The sequence below is a fragment of the Oncorhynchus mykiss genome, chromosome 6 (genome assembly GCF_013265735.2).
Source record: "Oncorhynchus mykiss isolate Arlee chromosome 6, USDA_OmykA_1.1, whole genome shotgun sequence".
NCBI classification, from domain to species: Eukaryota; Metazoa; Chordata; class Actinopteri; order Salmoniformes; family Salmonidae; genus Oncorhynchus; species Oncorhynchus mykiss.
In genome coordinates, this window is record NC_048570.1 from 97843327 (window position 1) to 97860581 (window position 17255).

At 45.6% G+C, this 17255-nt stretch overlaps 1 protein-coding gene across 1 annotated transcript in view; it reads left to right on the forward strand.

Moving 5' to 3' along the window:
* The window catches only part of plekhg4 (pleckstrin homology domain containing, family G (with RhoGef domain) member 4), a 146117-nt gene that overhangs the window by 45668 nt on the left and 83194 nt on the right, over positions 1–17255 (forward strand). Inside the window, exons 9-10 of the mRNA XM_036981686.1 lie at positions 2192–2330; positions 7682–7804. Coding sequence (XP_036837581.1) covers positions 2192–2330; positions 7682–7804 — 262 coding nt within the window. The remainder of the gene's footprint in view (positions 1–2191; positions 2331–7681; positions 7805–17255) is intronic.

Sequence of the window (17255 nt, forward strand, 5' to 3'; positions counted from 1 at the left end):
TCTACCTGCAGATGTGACGGTCCGTTCTGATTGTCCTCAGTTAAAATGAGCTTTTCCAATAGAATCACCCTGCTGATATTTATGTTCTACAAAGATGTTTAATGTTTCAGACAAAGGTCAGGTCATCACAATTACACATCGGGCTAACTGTTGTGTGTGTGAGTTGGTCTAACTGTTGTGTGTGTGAGTTGGTCTAACTGTTGTGTGTGTGTGAGTTGGTCTAACTGTTGTGTGTGTGTGAGTTGGTCTAACTGTTGTGTGTGTGAGTTGGTCTAACTGTTGTGTGTGTGAGTTGGTCTAACTGTTGTGTGTGTGAGTTGGTCTAACTGTTGTGTGTGTGTGTGTTGGGCTAACTGTTGTGTGTGTGAGTTGGTCTAACTGTTGTGTGTGTGTGTGTTGGGCTAACTGTTGTGTGTGTGTGTGTTGGTCTAACTGCTGTGTGTGAGTTGGGCTAACTGTTGTGTGTGTGAGTTGGTCTAACTGTTATGTGTGTGAGTTGGTCTAACTGTTGTGTGTGTGTGAGTTGGTCTAACTGTTGTGTGTGTGTGAGTTGGTCTAACTGTTATGTGTGTGAGTTGGTCTAACTGTAGGGGAAACAGAGTATGGCAGTACTGTATAACGTGAGGACAATGCAGTGTACTGTAATACTGGACTACAGTAGAGCTAGCTAGGGGCTATGATGTCATGTTGGAGTCATCGACCCGGGCTTCATCCCAGGCTTCCCTCACAATGTACTCAGTCAGTGTCTGCTGCTGGAGCCCTGAGCTAATGCTTCTTTAACGACACACACACACACCACACACACACACACACACACACACACACACACACACACACACACTCACGGAAGCAGATAGATAGATAGACACGGTAGAGTACACACACACACACACTCTGCTCTGTCACTCAAACCAGCTCATCCAATCAAATCTCTATCTCTCATTCCTCAGCTCAATCAACACATCCACCCCATGTCAATCAATTCAACTGGTGATCCAATGAGATGTCAGTCTGCTCTGTCAGTCCATGTCAGTGATGACCACAGTGTACAGTAGTACCACAGACTGGCTCTGACTAGCATCAACTAAAGACAGCACACACGAGGGGGGGAATATTTACTTTTCCTCAGAGAGGAACGGTCAACAGTACACTCACATCTTTCTTCTACAGTTAAACATCAGAAGTTTGATTTTGGTGAAAGATAGTCCTCTGAGTCAAGAGAGTCTTTCCTAGCTGTCGTCTGAGTCAAGAGAGTCTCTCCTAGCTGTCGTCTGAGTCAAGAGAGTCTTTCCTAGCTGTCGCCTGAGTCAAGCGAGTCTATCCTAGCTGTCGTCTGAGTCAAGAGAGTCTTTCCTAGCTGCCGTCTGAGTCAAGAGAGTCTCTCCTAGCTGTCGTCTGAGTCAAGAGAGTCTTTCCTAGCTGTCGTCTGAGTCAAGAGAGTCTTTCCTAGCTGTCGTCTGAGTCAAGAGAGTCTTTCCTAGCTGTCCTCTGAGTCAAGAGAGTCTCTCCTAGCTGTCGTCTGAGTCAAGTCTTTCCTAGCTGTCATCTGAGTCAAGAGAGTCTTTCCTAGCTGTCGTCTGAGTCAAGAGAGTCTTTCCTAGCTGTCGTCTGAGTCAAGAGAGTCTCTCCTAGCTGTCGTCTGAGTCAAGTCTTTCCTAGCTGTCGTCTGAGTCAAGAGAGTCTCTCCTAGCTGTCGTCTGAGTCAAGAGAGTCTCTCCTAGCTGTCGTCTGAGTCAAGAGAGTCTCTCCTAGCTGTCGTCTGAGTCAAGAGAGTCTCTCCTAGCTGTCGTCTGAGTCAAGAGAGTCTCTCCTAGCTGTCGTCTGAGTCAAGAGAGTCTCTCCTAGCTGTCGTCTGAGTCAAGAGAGTCTCTCCTAGCTGTCGTCTGAGTCAAGAGAGTCTCTCCTAGCTGAAAGTGTCTTGTTTCTACTCTGCAAGGAAACGTTGTATTGGACTGAGGAACTACTGTACTGTCTTCTAAAGGAGCCTGCCTTTATCTGTCCTGCTGGAAGTCTATAGGACTGTCTCTCTCTCTGTGTGTCCCTCCAGAGATGCCATAGAGAAGTCTAAAGGACTGTCTCTCTCTCTGTGTGTCCCTCCAGAGATGCCGTAGAGAAGTCTAAAGGAGCCTGCCTCTATCTGTCCTGCTGGAAGTCTAACGGACTGTCTCTCTCTCTCTGTGTGTCCCTCCAGAGATGCCGTAGAGGTTGTGGCTGGTCTGTACGATCAGGTGGATGAGCTGGTTCACAAGCTGGTGATGCTGTCCAACCAACGCACTCAGGAACTGGACTTTATCATGGAGTTCAAGAGTCTGGAGCAGGGATTCAAGGAGGTGAGAGGGGCTGGGTGTTAGTGCTGGGGTATAGGGCTGAGGTATAGGGCTGGGGTATAGGGCTGGGGTACAGGGCTAGGGTATAGGACTGGGGTATAGGGCTGGGTGTTAGGGCTGGGGTATAGGGCTGGGTGTTAGGGCTGGGGTATAGGGCTGGGTGTTAGGGCTGGGGTATAGGACTGGGGTGAGGGCTGGGGCTAGTGATAGGGGTTGGGGCTTGTGATAGGGGTTGGGGCTAGTGATAGGGGTTGGGGCTAGTGATAGGGGCTGGTTATAGGGATAGGGGCTGGTTATAGGGATAGGGGGATGGGGATAGGGGCTGGTTATAGGGATAGGGGCTGGTTATAGGGATAGGGGGATAGGGGGATGGGGATAGGGATAATGGGCTGGGGATAGGGATAGGGGCTGGTTATAGGGATAGGGGCTGGTTATAGGGATAGGGGCTGGTTATAGGGATAGGGGCTGGTTATAGGGATAGGGGGCTGGTTATAGGGATAGGGGGCTGGTTATAGGGATAGGGGGCTGGGGATTGGGGGGGTTATAGGGATAGGGGCTGGTTATAGGGATAGGGGCTGGTTATAGGGTTAGGGGGCTGGGGATAGGGGCTGGTTATAGGGATAGGGGGCTGGGGATAGGGGCTGGTTATAGGGATAGGGGCTGGTTATAGGGATAGGGGGCTGGGGATAGGGGCTGGTTATAGGGATAGGGGCTGGGAATAGGGATAGTGGCTGGGGATAGGGGCTGGGAATAGGGGATAGGGGCTGGTTATAGGGATAGGGGCTGGTTATAGGGATAGGGGCTGGTTATAGGGATAGTGGCTGGGAATAGGGATAGGGGCTGGGAATAGGGATAGGGGGCTGGGAATAGGGGCTGGTTATAGGGGATAGGGGCTGGTTATAGGGGATAGGGGCTGGTTATAGGGGATAGGGGCTGGTTATAGGGATAGGGGCTGGGTATAGGGGATATGGGGCTGGTTATTGGGATAGGGGCTGGTTATAGGGGATAGGGGCTGGTTATAGGGATAGGGGGCTGGTTATAGGGATAGGGGGCTGGTTATAGGGATAGGGGCTGGGGATAGGGATAGGGGGATGGGGATAGGGGTTGGTTATAGGGATAGGGGGCTGGTTATAGGGATAGGGGCTGGTTATAGGGGATAGGGGCTGGTTATAGGGGATAGGGGCTGGTTATAGGGGCTGGTTATAGGGATAGGGGCTGGTTATAGGGATAGGGGGATGGGGATAGGGGCTGGTTATAGGGATAGGGGGATGGGGATAGGGATAGGTGCTGGTTATAGGGGATAGGGGCTGGTTATAGGGATAGGGGCTGGTTATGGGGATAGGGGCTGGTTATAGGGGATAGGGGGATGGGGATAGGGGCTGGTTATAGGGATAGGGGCTGGTTATAGGGATAGGGGGACGGGGATAGGGGGATGGGGATAGGGATAATGGGCTGGGGATAGGGATAAAGGGCTGGGGATAGGGATAGGGGGCTGGTTATAGGGATAGGGGCTGGTTATAGGGATAGGGGCTGGTTATAGGGGATAGGGGCTGGTTATAGGGGATAGGGGCTGGTTATAGGGATGGGGGCTGGTTATAGGGATAGGGGGATGGGGATAGGGGCTTGTCATAGGGATAGGGGCTGGTTATAGGGATAGGGGCTAGTTATAGGGATAGGTGCTGGTTATAGGGATAATGGGCTGGGGATAGGGGCTGGTTATAGGGATAGGGGCTGGTTATAGGGGATAGGGGCTGGTTATAGGGATAGGAGGCTGGGGATAGGGATAGGGGGCTGGTTATAGGGATAGGGGGCTGGGGATAGGGATAGGGGGCTGGTTATAGGGATAGGGGCTGGTTATAGGGATAGGGGGCTGGGGATAGGGATAGGGGGCTGGGGATAGGGGGGGTTATAGGGATAGGGGCTGGTTATAGGGATAGGGGCTGGTTATAGGGATAGGAGGCTGGGGATAGGGATAGGGGGCTGGTTATAGGGATATGGGCTGGTTATAGGGATAGGGGGCTGTGGATAGGGATAGGGGGCTGGGGATAGGGATAGGGGGCTGGTTATAGGGATAGGGGGCTGGGGATAGGGATAGGGGGCTGGGGATAGGGGGGGTTATAGGGATAGGGGCTGGTTATAGGGATAGGGGGCTGGGGATAGGGGGCTGGTTATAGGGATAGGGGGCTGGTTATAGGGGCTGGTTATAGGGATAGGGGGCTGGTGATAGGGATAGGGGCTGGTTATAGGGATAGGGGCTGGTTATAGGGATAGGGGGCTGGTTATAGGGGCTGGTTATAGGGATAGGGGGCTGGTGATAGGGGCTGGTTATAGGGATAGGGGGCTGGTGATAGGGGCTGGTTATAGGGATAGGGGCTGGTTATAGGGATAGGGGGCTGGTTATAGGGGCTGGTTATAGGGATAGGGGGCTGGGGATAGGGATAGGGGCTGGTTATAGGGATAGGGGGCTGGTTATAGGGGCTGGTTATAGGGATAGGGGTCTGGTGATAGGGGCTGTTTATAGGGGCTGGTTATAGGGGATAGCGGCTTGTTATAGGGGCTGGGGATAGGGGATAGCGGCTGGTTATAGGGATAGGGGCTGGTTATAGGGACTGGGGATAGTGGATAGCGGCTGGTTATAGGGGCTGGGTTATAGGGGCTGGGACTCTGAATCGAGCAGGAACTGGAGTTTATCATGGTTCAGGAGCCTGGAGAGGGAGTCAAGGAGGTACATAACAGCTTATAACTCAGCTATGATGCATTATAGCAGAGTCTTCCAAATTAGGGGTCCTGATATGAAAATGGGTTCATAGACCCGGGGTATCAAATCAAATCAAATCAAATGTATTGGTCACATACACGTGGTTAGCAGATGTTAATGCGAGTGTAGCGAAATGCTTGTGCTTCTAGTTCCAACAATGCAGTAATAACCAACAAGTAATCTAGTTAACAATTTCAAAACTACTACCTTAAAGACACAAGTGTAAGGGGATAAAGAATATGTACATAAGGATATATGAATGAGTGATGGTACAGAGCGGCATAGGCAAGATACAGTAGATGGTATCGAGTACAGTATATACATATGAGATGAGTATGTAAACAAAGTGGCATAGTTAAAGTGGCCAGTGATACATGTATTACATAAGGATACAGTAGATGATATAGAGTACAGTAGAAACATATGAGATGAGTAATGTAGGGTAAGTAACATTATATAAGGTAGCATTGTTTAAAGTGGCTAGTGATATATTTTACATCATTTCCCATCAATTCCTATTATTAAAGTGGCTGGAGTTGAGTCAGTGTCAGTGTGTTGGCAGCAGCCACTCAATGTTAGTGGTGGCTGTTTAACAGTCTGATGGCCTTGAGATAGAAGCTGTTTTTCAGTCTCTCGGGAGGTTATAGTAAACAGAGAGATTTCTGTTTTCTTCCTACACGTGGCTCTATCTTGTTTAAAATCAAATAACATTGTATTGGTCAGATACACATGGTTAGCAGATGTTATTGTGTAGTGAAATGCTATGTGCTTCTAGCTCCGACAATGCAGTAATATCTAACAATTTCCACAACATATACCCCAAAATACACGTAAATCTAAGTAGGAATGAGTTAAGGCTTTATACATATGGACTAGTGATGTCAGAGAACCAGTATATACATATGGACTAGTGATGTCAGAGCGGACTAGTGATGTCAGAGCGGACTAGTGATGTCAGAAAACCAGTATATACATATGGACTAGTGATGTCAGAAAACCAGTATATACATATGGACTAGTGATGTCAGAAAACCAGTATATACATATGGACTAGTGATGTCAGAGAACCAGTATATACATATGGACTAGTGATGTCAGAGCGGACTAGTGATGTCAGAGAACCAGTATATACATATGGACTAGTGATGTCAGAGCGGAACGGACTAAGATACAGTAGAATAGTATTGAAAACCAGTATATACATATGGACTAGTGATGTCAGAAAACCAGTATATACATATGGACTAGTGATGTCAGAAAACCAGTATATACATATGGACTAGTGATGTCAGAAAACCAGTATATACATATGGACTAGTGATGTCAGAGAACCAGTATATACATATGGACTAGTGATGTCAGAGCGGACTAGTGATGTCAGAAAACCAGTATATACATATGGACTAGTGATGTCAGAAAACCAGTATATACATATGGACTAGTGATGTCAGAAAACCAGTATATACATATGGACTAGTGATGTCAGAAAACCAGTATATACATATGGACTAGTGATGTCAGAAAACCAGTATATACATATGGACTAGTGATGTCAGAAAACCAGTATATACATATGGACTAGTGATGTCAGAAAACCAGTATATACATATGGACTAGTGATGTCAGAAAACCAGTATATACATATGGACTAGTGATGTCAGAAAACCAGTATATACATATGGACTAGTGATGTCAGAAAACCAGTATATACATATGGACTAGTGATGTCAGAAAACCAGTATATACATATGGACGGACTAGTGATGTCAGAGAACCAGTATATACATATGGACTAGTGATGTCAGAAAACCAGTATATACATACGGCTTAAAGGTGCAATGTGCAGAAATCGCTCTGTCATTTCCTGGTTGATAAAATCCTAATAGTTCCCCAAATGTCAGTTTCTGTGACAAAACAAACCAGTCCAGTGTAGAGAGTCATTGAACCATCTAAACCGCTGTGGAATATATTTCTAATAACTCTGACTCACTCCAGCATCTTCTGACTCACTCCAACATCATCTGACTCACTCCAGCATCTTCTGACTCACTCCAGCATCTTCTGACTCACTCCAGCATCTTCTGACTCACTCCAACATCATCTGACTCACTCCAACATCATCTGACTCACTCCAACATCTTATAACTCATTCCAACATCTTCTAACTCACTCCAACATATTCTGACTCACTCCAACATCATCTGACTCACTCCAACATCTTCTGACTCACTCCAACATCTTCTAACTCATTCCAACATATTCTGACTCACTCCAACATATTCTGATTCACTCCAACATCTTCTGACTCACTCCAACATCTTCTAACTCACTCCAACCTCTTCTAACTCACTCCAACATTATCTAACTCACTCCAACAACATCATCTGACTCACTCCAACATCTTCTGACATAAGAACAGTCCCAAAATAAACATTTGTTATCAATAGATATTTTAAATCTGTGTATAATAAAGGTAGGAGAGAGTCGTCTGAGAACGCTTGGAGAGCTGGAGGATTCTAGTAGAGGGAATAGTAACATATTGACCTGTGTGTGTGTGTGTGTGTGTGTGTGTGTGTGTGTGTGTGTGTGTGTGCAGGTGAGTGACTGGATTGAGGAGGTTGGAGAGTGTCGTCTGAGAACGCTCGGAGAGCTGGAGGATTCTCTGGAGCAGCTGCACAGGAAACAGACCCTCTTCAGAGACTTCTACACTGCTGCCTACGTAGGTACCACTGGCTGACTGTCTGGCTGACTGACTGACTGGCTGACTGACTGACTGTCTGACTGGCTGGCTGGCTGTCTGACTGGCTGTCTCTCTCTCCCTCTACACTGCTGCCTACGTAGGTACCTCTGACTGACTGACTGACTGGCTGACTTGCTGACTGGCTGGCTGGCTGACTGGCTGTCTGACTGGCTGTCTCTCTCTCCCTCTACACTGCTGCCTACGTAGGTACCTCTGACTGACTGTCTGTCTGGCTGACTGACTGACTGGCTGTCTGACTGACTGGCTGGCTGACTGACTGACATCCACGGTTACATGTCATGAGCCAGTATCACTTCATAATGTAGGCTATGGGATCGTGCACAGACACAATGCACACAAACACTAAATACTACCTCCATGCTAGCTAACAACCACATTATAATGGCCATACTAGCTAGTATTGACATTATAATTAAATCACAATGGATTTGTTTCCATGAAACAGCCGCCTGTCAATTAGCTGCCGACTTAGTGCAGTGTCCTTAGCTAGCTATGTTGCGCTAGCTAGCGAATATGCTAACGTTAGTTAGCTAAACATTTGGCTATGGGCTGCCGCTGGCAGTATGGGATCGTGGAGAGTGAATTCATTTGTTTTTTTAGTTATCTAGCTGTGGGATCTGGCTGTTATCTACAGGGGCTTTATACAAAATAGCAACATTAGCGCAGCTAGCTAGATAGCTAGATAACGTTGGAATGTAGACCATAAACTAAGCTGATAACACGGACATGCGTTGCCAAACAACACTACTGCCACCTTCAGGTTTGGAGTGTTTTAACAAGGCTTGGTGACTGACGACGTCAAGGTCTTTGCTGTGGGAACACAAAAGAGATTGACTGCCGACATTTTGTTCAGAGGTGTTAAGTAATGTCGACAGGCAAACAATCCTACCGGTGTGTGTGAGCTATACAAGTTACTGTCTGTTCTGTCCAATAGGAGCACTGTAAGGGTTAGAGTTGACTGTCTGTTCTGTCCTATAGGAACACTGTAAGGGTTAGAGTTGACTGTCTGTTCTGTCCTATAGGAACACTGTAAGGGTTAGAGTTGACTGTCTGTCCTATAGGAGCACTGTAAGGGTTAGAGTTGACTGTCTGTTCTGTCCTATAGGAACACTGTAAGGGTTAGAGTTGACTGTCTGTTCTGTCCTATAGGAACACTGTAAGGGTTAGAGTTGACTGTCTGTTCTGTCCTATAGGAACACTGTAAGGGTTAGAGTTGACTGTCTGTTCTGTCCTATAGGAGCACTGTAAGGGTTAGAGTTGACTGTCTGTTCTGTCCTATAGGAACACTGTAAGGGTTAGAGTTGACTGTCTGTTCTGTCCTATAGGAACACTGTAAGGGTTAGAGTTGACTGTCTGTTCTGTCCTATAGGAGCACTGTAAGGGTTAGAGTTGACTGTCTGTTCTGTCCTATAGGAACACTGTAAGGGTTAGAGTTGACTGTCTGTTCTGTCCTATAGGAACACTGTAAGGGTTAGAGTTGACTGTCTGTTCTGTCCTATAGGAACACTGTAAGGGTTAGAGTTGACTGTCTGTTCTGTCCTATAGGAACACTGTAAGGGTTAGAGTTGACTGTCTGTTCTGTCCAATAGGAGCACTGTAAGGGTTAGAGTTGACTGTCTGTTCTGTCCTATAGGAACACTGTAAGGGTTAGAGTTGACTGTCTGTTCTGTCCTATAGGAACACTGTAAGGGTTAGAATTGACTGTCTGTTCTGTCCTATAGGAACACTGTAAGGGTTAGAATTGACTGTCTGTTCTGTCCTATAGGAACACTGTAAGGGTTAGAGTTGACTGTCTGTTCTGTCCTATAGGAACACTGTAAGGGTTAGAGTTGACTGTGTGTTCTGTCCTATAGGAACACTGTAAGGGTTAGAGTTGACTGTCTGTTCTGTCCTATAGGAACACTGTAAGGGTTAGAGTTGACTGTCTGTTCTGTCCTATAGGAACACTGTAAGGGTTAGAGTTGACTGTCTGTTCTGTCCTATAGGAGCACTGTAAGGGTTAGAGTTGACTGTCTGTTCTGTCCTATAGGAACACTGTAAGGGTTAGAGTTGACTGTCTGTTCTGTCCTATAGGAGCACTGTAAGGGTTAGAGTTGACTGTCTGTTCTGTTCTATAGGAACACTGTAAGGGTTAGAGTTGACTGTCTGTTCTGTCCTATAGGAACACTGTACGGGTTAGAGTTGACTGTCTGTTCTGTCCTATAGGAACACTGTAAGGGTTAGAGTTGACTGTCTGTTCTGTCCTATAGGAACACTGTAAGGGTTAGAGTTGACTGTCTGTTCTGTCCTATAGGAACACTGTAAGGGTTAGAGTTGACTGTTTGTTCTGTCCAATAGGAGCACTGTAAGGGTTAGAGTTGACTGTCTGTCCTATAGGAACACTGTAAGGGTTAGAGTTGACTGTCTGTTCTGTCCTATAGGAACACTGTAAGGGTTAGAGTTGACTGTCTGTTCTGTCCAATAGGAACACTGTAAGGGTTAGAGTTGACTGTCTGTTCTGTCCTATAGGAGCACTGTAAGGGTTAGAGTTGACTGTCTGTTCTGTCCTATAGGAACACTGTAAGGGTTAGAGTTGACTGTCTGTTCTGTCCTATAGGAACACTGTAAGGGTTAGAGTTGACTGTCTGTTCTGTCCTATAGGAACACTGTAAGGGTTAGAGTTGACTGTCTGTTCTGTCCTATAGTAGCACTGTAAGGGTTAGAGTTTACTGTCTGTCCTATAGGAGCACTGTAAGGGTTAGAGTTGACTGTCTGTTCTGTCCAATAGGAGCACTGTAAGGGTTAGAGTTGACTGTCTGTCCAATAGGAACACTGTAAGGGTTAGAGTTGACTGTCTGTTCTGTCCTATAGGAACACTGTAAGGGTTAGAGTTGACTGTTTGTTCTGTCCTATAGGAACACTGTAAGGGTTAGAGTTGACTGTCTGTTCTGTCCTATAGCAGCACTGTAAGGGTTAGAGTTGACTGTCTGTCCTATAGGAACACTGTAAGGGTTAGAGTTGACTGTCTGTTCTGTCCAATAGGAACACTGTAAGGGTTAGAGTTGACTCTCTGTCCTATAGGAACACTGTAAGGGTTAGAGTTGACTGTCTGTTCTGTCCTATAGGAACACTGTAAGGGTTAGAGTTGACTGTCTGTTCTGTCCTATAGGAGCACTGTAAGGGTTAGAGTTGACTGTCTGTTCTGTCCTATAGGAACACTGTAAGGGTTAGAGTTGACTGTCTGTTCTGTCCTATAGGAACACTGTAAGGGTTAGAGTTGACTGTCTGTTCTGTCCTATAGGAACACTGTAAGGGTTAGAGTTGACTGTCTGTTCTGTCCTATAGGAACACTGTAAGGGTTAGAGTTGACTGTCTGTCCAATAGGAACACTGTAAGGGTTAGAGTTGACTGTCTGTTCTGTCCAATAGGAGCACTGTAAGGGTTAGAGTTGACTGTCTGTCCAATAGGAACACTGTAAGGGTTAGAGTTGACTGTCTGTCCTATAGGAGCACTGTAAGGGTTAGAGTTGACTGTCTGTTCTGTCCAATAGGAACACTGTAAGGGTTAGAGTTGACTGTCTGTTCTGTCCTATAGGAACACTGTATGGGTTAGAGTTGACTGTCTGTTCTGTCCTATAGGAACACTGTAAGGGTTAGAGTTGACTGTCTGTTCTGTCCTATAGGAACACTGTAAGGGTTAGAGTTGACTGTCTGTCCAATAGGAACACTGTAAGGGTTAGAGTTGACTGTCTGTTCTGTCCAATAGGAGCACTGTAAGGGTTAGAGTTGACTGTCTGTCCTATAGGAACACTGTAAGGGTTAGAGTTGACTGTCTGTTCTGTCCAATAGGAGCACTGTAAGGGTTAGAGTTGACTGTCTGTCCAATAGGAACACTGTAAGGGTTAGAGTTGACTGTCTGTTCTGTCCTATAGGAACACTGTAAGGGTTAGAGTTGACTGTCTGTTCTGTCCTATAGGAACACTGTAAGGGTTAGAGTTGACTGTCTGTTCTGTCCTATAGCAGCACTGTAAGGGTTAGAGTTGACTGTCTGTCCTATAGGAACACTGTAAGGGTTAGAGTTGACTGTCTGTTCTGTCCAATAGGAACACTGTAAGGGTTAGAGTTGACTCTCTGTCCTATAGGAACACTGTAAGGGTTAGAGTTGACTGTCTGTTCTGTCCTATAGGAACACTGTAAGGGTTAGAGTTGACTGTCTGTCCTATAGGAGCACTGTAAGGGTTAGAGTTGACTGTCTGTTCTGTCCTATAGGAACACTGTAAGGGTTAGAGTTGACTGTCTGTTCTGTCCTATAGGAACACTGTAAGGGTTAGAGTTGACTGTCTGTTCTGTCCTATAGGAACACTGTAAGGGTTAGAGTTGACTGTCCTGTCCTATAGGAGCACTGTAAGGGTTAGAGTTGACTGTCTGTTCTGTCCTATAGGAACACTGTAAGGGTTAGAGTTGACTGTCTGTTCTGTCCTATAGGAACACTGTAAGGGTTAGAGTTGACTGTCTGTTCTGTCCTATAGGAGCACTGTAAGGGTTAGAGTTGACTGTCTGTTCTGTCCTATAGGAACACTGTAAGGGTTAGAGTTGACTGTCTGTTCTGTCCTATAGGAACACTGTAAGGGTTAGAGTTGACTGTCTGTTCTGTCCTATAGGAACACTGTAAGGGTTAGAGTTGACTGTCTGTTCTGTCCTATAGGAACACTGTAAGGGTTAGAGTTGACTGTCTGTTCTGTCCAATAGGAGCACTGTAAGGGTTAGAGTTGACTGTCTGTTCTGTCCTATAGGAACACTGTAAGGGTTAGAGTTGACTGTCTGTTCTGTCCTATAGGAACACTGTAAGGGTTAGAATTGACTGTCTGTTCTGTCCTATAGGAACACTGTAAGGGTTAGAATTGACTGTCTGTTCTGTCCTATAGGAACACTGTAAGGGTTAGAGTTGACTGTCTGTTCTGTCCTATAGGAACACTGTAAGGGTTAGAGTTGACTGTGTGTTCTGTCCTATAGGAACACTGTAAGGGTTAGAGTTGACTGTCTGTTCTGTCCTATAGGAACACTGTAAGGGTTAGAGTTGACTGTCTGTTCTGTCCTATAGGAACACTGTAAGGGTTAGAGTTGACTGTCTGTTCTGTCCTATAGGAGCACTGTAAGGGTTAGAGTTGACTGTCTGTTCTGTCCTATAGGAACACTGTAAGGGTTAGAGTTGACTGTCTGTTCTGTCCTATAGGAGCACTGTAAGGGTTAGAGTTGACTGTCTGTTCTGTTCTATAGAAACACTGTAAGGGTTAGAGTTGACTGTCTGTTCTGTCCTATAGGAACACTGTACGGGTTAGAGTTGACTGTCTGTTCTGTCCTATAGGAACACTGTAAGGGTTAGAGTTGACTGTCTGTTCTGTCCTATAGGAACACTGTAAGGGTTAGAGTTGACTGTCTGTTCTGTCCTATAGGAACACTGTAAGGGTTAGAGTTGACTGTTTGTTCTGTCCAATAGGAGCACTGTAAGGGTTAGAGTTGACTGTCTGTCCAATAGGAACACTGTAAGGGTTAGAGTTGACTGTCTGTTCTGTCCTATAGGAGCACTGTAAGGGTTAGAGTTGACTGTCTGTTCTGTCCTATAGGAACACTGTAAGGGTTAGAGTTGACTGTCTGTTCTGTCCTATAGGAACACTGTAAGGGTTAGAGTTGACTGTCTGTTCTGTCCTATAGGAACACTGTAAGGGTTAGAGTTGACTGTCTGTTCTGTCCTATAGTAGCACTGTAAGGGTTAGAGTTGACTGTCTGTCCTATAGGAGCACTGTAAGGGTTAGAGTTGACTGTCTGTTCTGTCCAATAGGAGCACTGTAAGGGTTAGAGTTGACTGTCTGTCCAATAGGAACACTGTAAGGGTTAGAGTTGACTGTCTGTTCTGTCCTATAGGAACACTGTAAGGGTTAGAGTTGACTGTTTGTTCTGTCCTATAGGAACACTGTAAGGGTTAGAGTTGACTGTCTGTTCTGTCCTATAGCAGCACTGTAAGGGTTAGAGTTGACTGTCTGTCCTATAGGAACACTGTAAGGGTTAGAGTTGACTGTCTGTTCTGTCCAATAGGAACACTGTAAGGGTTAGAGTTGACTCTCTGTCCTATAGGAACACTGTAAGGGTTAGAGTTGACTGTCTGTTCTGTCCTATAGGAACACTGTAAGGGTTAGAGTTGACTGTCTGTTCTGTCCTATAGGAGCACTGTAAGGGTTAGAGTTGACTGTCTGTTCTGTCCTATAGGAACACTGTAAGGGTTAGAGTTGACTGTCTGTTCTGTCCTATAGGAGCACTGTAAGGGTTAGAGTTGACTGTCTGTTCTGTCCTATAGGAACACTGTAAGGGTTAGAGTTGACTGTCTGTTCTGTCCTATAGGAGCACTGTAAGGGTTAGAATTGACTGTCTGTTCTGTCCTATAGGAACACTGTAAGGGTTAGAGTTGACTGTCTGTTCTGTCCTATAGGAACACTGTAAGGGTTAGAGTTGACTGTCTGTTCTGTCCTATAGGAACACTGTAAGGGTTAGAGTTGACTGTCTGTTCTGTCCTATAGGAACACTGTAAGGGTTAGAGTTGACTGTCTGTTCTGTCCTATAGGAACACTGTAAGGGTTAGAGTTGACTGTCTGTTCTGTCCAATAGGAACACTGTAAGGGTTAGAGTTGACTGTCTGTTCTGTCCTATAGGAACACTGTACGGGTTAGAATTGACTGTCTGTTCTGTCCTATAGGAACACTGTAAGGGTTAGAGTTGACTGTCTGTTCTGTCCTATAGGAACACTGTAAGGGTTAGAGTTGACTGTCTGTTCTGTCCTATAGGAACACTGTAAGGGTTAGAGTTGACTGTCTGTTCTGTCCTATAGGAACACTGTAAGGGTTAGAGTTGACTGTCTGTTCTGTCCTATAGGAGCACTGTAAGGGTTAGAGTTGACTGTCTGTTCTGTCCTATAGGAACACTGTAAGGGTTAGAGTTGACTGTCTGTTCTGTCCTATAGGAACACTGTAAGGGTTAGAGTTGACTGTCTGTTCTGTCCTATAGGAGCACTGTAAGGGTTAGAGTTGACTGTCTGTTCTGTCCTATAGGAACACTGTAAGGGTTAGAGTTGACTGTCTGTTCTGTCCTATAGGAGCACTGTAAGGGTTAGAGTTGACTGTCTGTTCTGTCCTATAGGAACACTGTAAGGGTTAGAGTTGACTGTCTGTTCTGTCCTATAGGAGCACTGTAAGGGTTAGAATTGACTGTCTGTTCTGTCCTATAGGAACACTGTAAGGGTTAGAGTTGACTGTCTGTTCTGTCCTATAGGAACACTGTAAGGGTTAGAGTTGACTGTCTGTTCTGTCCTATAGGAACACTGTAAGGGTTAGAGTTGACTGTCTGTTCTGTCCTATAGGAACACTGTAAGGGTTAGAGTTGACTGTCTGTTCTGTCCTATAGGAACACTGTAAGGGTTAGAGTTGACTGTCTGTTCTGTCCAATAGGAACACTGTAAGGGTTAGAGTTGACTGTCTGTTCTGTCCTATAGGAACACTGTACGGGTTAGAATTGACTGTCTGTTCTGTCCTATAGGAACACTGTAAGGGTTAGAGTTGACTGTCTGTTCTGTCCTATAGGAACACTGTAAGGGTTAGAGTTGACTGTCTGTTCTGTCCTATAGGAACACTGTAAGGGTTAGAGTTGACTGTCTGTTCTGTCCTATAGGAACACTGTAAGGGTTAGAGTTGACTGTCTGTTCTGTCCTATAGGAGCACTGTAAGGGTTAGAGTTGACTGTCTGTTCTGTCCTATAGGAACACTGTAAGGGTTAGAGTTGACTGTCTGTTCTGTCCTATAGGAACACTGTAAGGGTTAGAGTTGACTGTCTGTTCTGTCCTATAGGAGCACTGTAAGGGTTAGAGTTGACTGTCTGTTCTGTCCAATAGGAACACTGTAAGGGTTAGAGTTGACTGTCTGTTCTGTCCTATAGGAACACTGTAAGGGTTAGAGTTGACTGTCTGTTCTGTCCAATAGGAACACTGTAAGGGTTAGAGTTGACTGTCTGTTCTGTCCTATAGGAACACTGTAAGGGTTAGAGTTGACTGTCTGTTCTGTCCTATAGGAACACTGTAAGGGTTAGAGTTGACTGTCTGTTCTGTCCTATAGGAACACTGTAAGGGTTAGAGTTGACTGTCTGTCCAATAGGAACACTGTAAGGGTTAGAGTTGACTGTCTGTTCTGTCCAATAGGAGCACTGTAAGGGTTAGAGTTGACTGTCTGTTCTGTCCTATAGGAGCACTGTAAGGGTTAGAGTTGACTGTCTGTCCTATATGAGCACTGTAAGGGTTAGAGTTGACTGTCTGTTCTGTCCAATAGGAACACTGTAAGGGTTAGAGTTGACTGTCTGTTCTGTCCTATAGGAACACTGTATGGGTTAGAGTTGACTGTCTGTTCTGTCCTATAGGAACACTGTAAGGGTTAGAGTTGACTGTCTGTCCAATAGGAACACTGTAAGGGTTAGAGTTGACTGTCTGTTCTGTCCAATAGGAGCACTGTAAGGGTTAGAGTTGACTGTCTGTCCTATAGGAACACTGTAAGGGTTAGAGTTGACTGTCTGTTCTGTCCAATAGGAGCACTGTAAGGGTTAGAGTTGACTGTCTGTCCAATAGGAACACTGTAAGGGTTAGAGTTGACTGTCTGTTCTGTCCTATAGGAACACTGTAAGGGTTAGAGTTGACTGTCTGTTCTGTCCTATAGGAACACTGTAAGGGTTAGAGTTGACTGTCTGTTCTGTCCTATAGCAGCACTGTAAGGGTTAGAGTTGACTGTCTGTCCTATAGGAACACTGTAAGGGTTAGAGTTGACTGTCTGTTCTGTCCAATAGGAACACTGTAAGGGTTAGAGTTGACTCTCTGTCCTATAGGAACACTGTAAGGGTTAGAGTTGACTGTCTGTTCTGTCCTATAGGAACACTGTAAGGGTTAGAGTTGACTGTCTGTTCTGTCCTATAGGAGCACTGTAAGGGTTAGAGTTGACTGTCTGTTCTGTCCTATAGGAACACTGTAAGGGTTAGAGTTGACTGTCTGTTCTGTCCTATAGGAACACTGTAAGGGTTAGAGTTGACTGTCTGTTCTGTCAGTTAGGAACACTGTAAGGGTTAGAGTTGACTGTCTGTCCTATAGGAGCACTGTAAGGGTTAGAGTTGACTGTCTGTTCTGTCCTATAGGAACACTGTAAGGGTTAGAGTTGACTGTCTGTTCTGTCCTATAGGAACACTGTAAGGGTTAGAGTTGACTGTCTGTTCTGTCCTATAGGAACACTGTAAGGGTTAGAGTTGACTGTCTGTTCTGTCCTATAGGAACACTGTAAGGGTTAGAGTTGACTGTCTGTTCTGTCCTATAGGAACACTGTAAGGGTTAGAGTTGACTGTCTGTTCTGTCC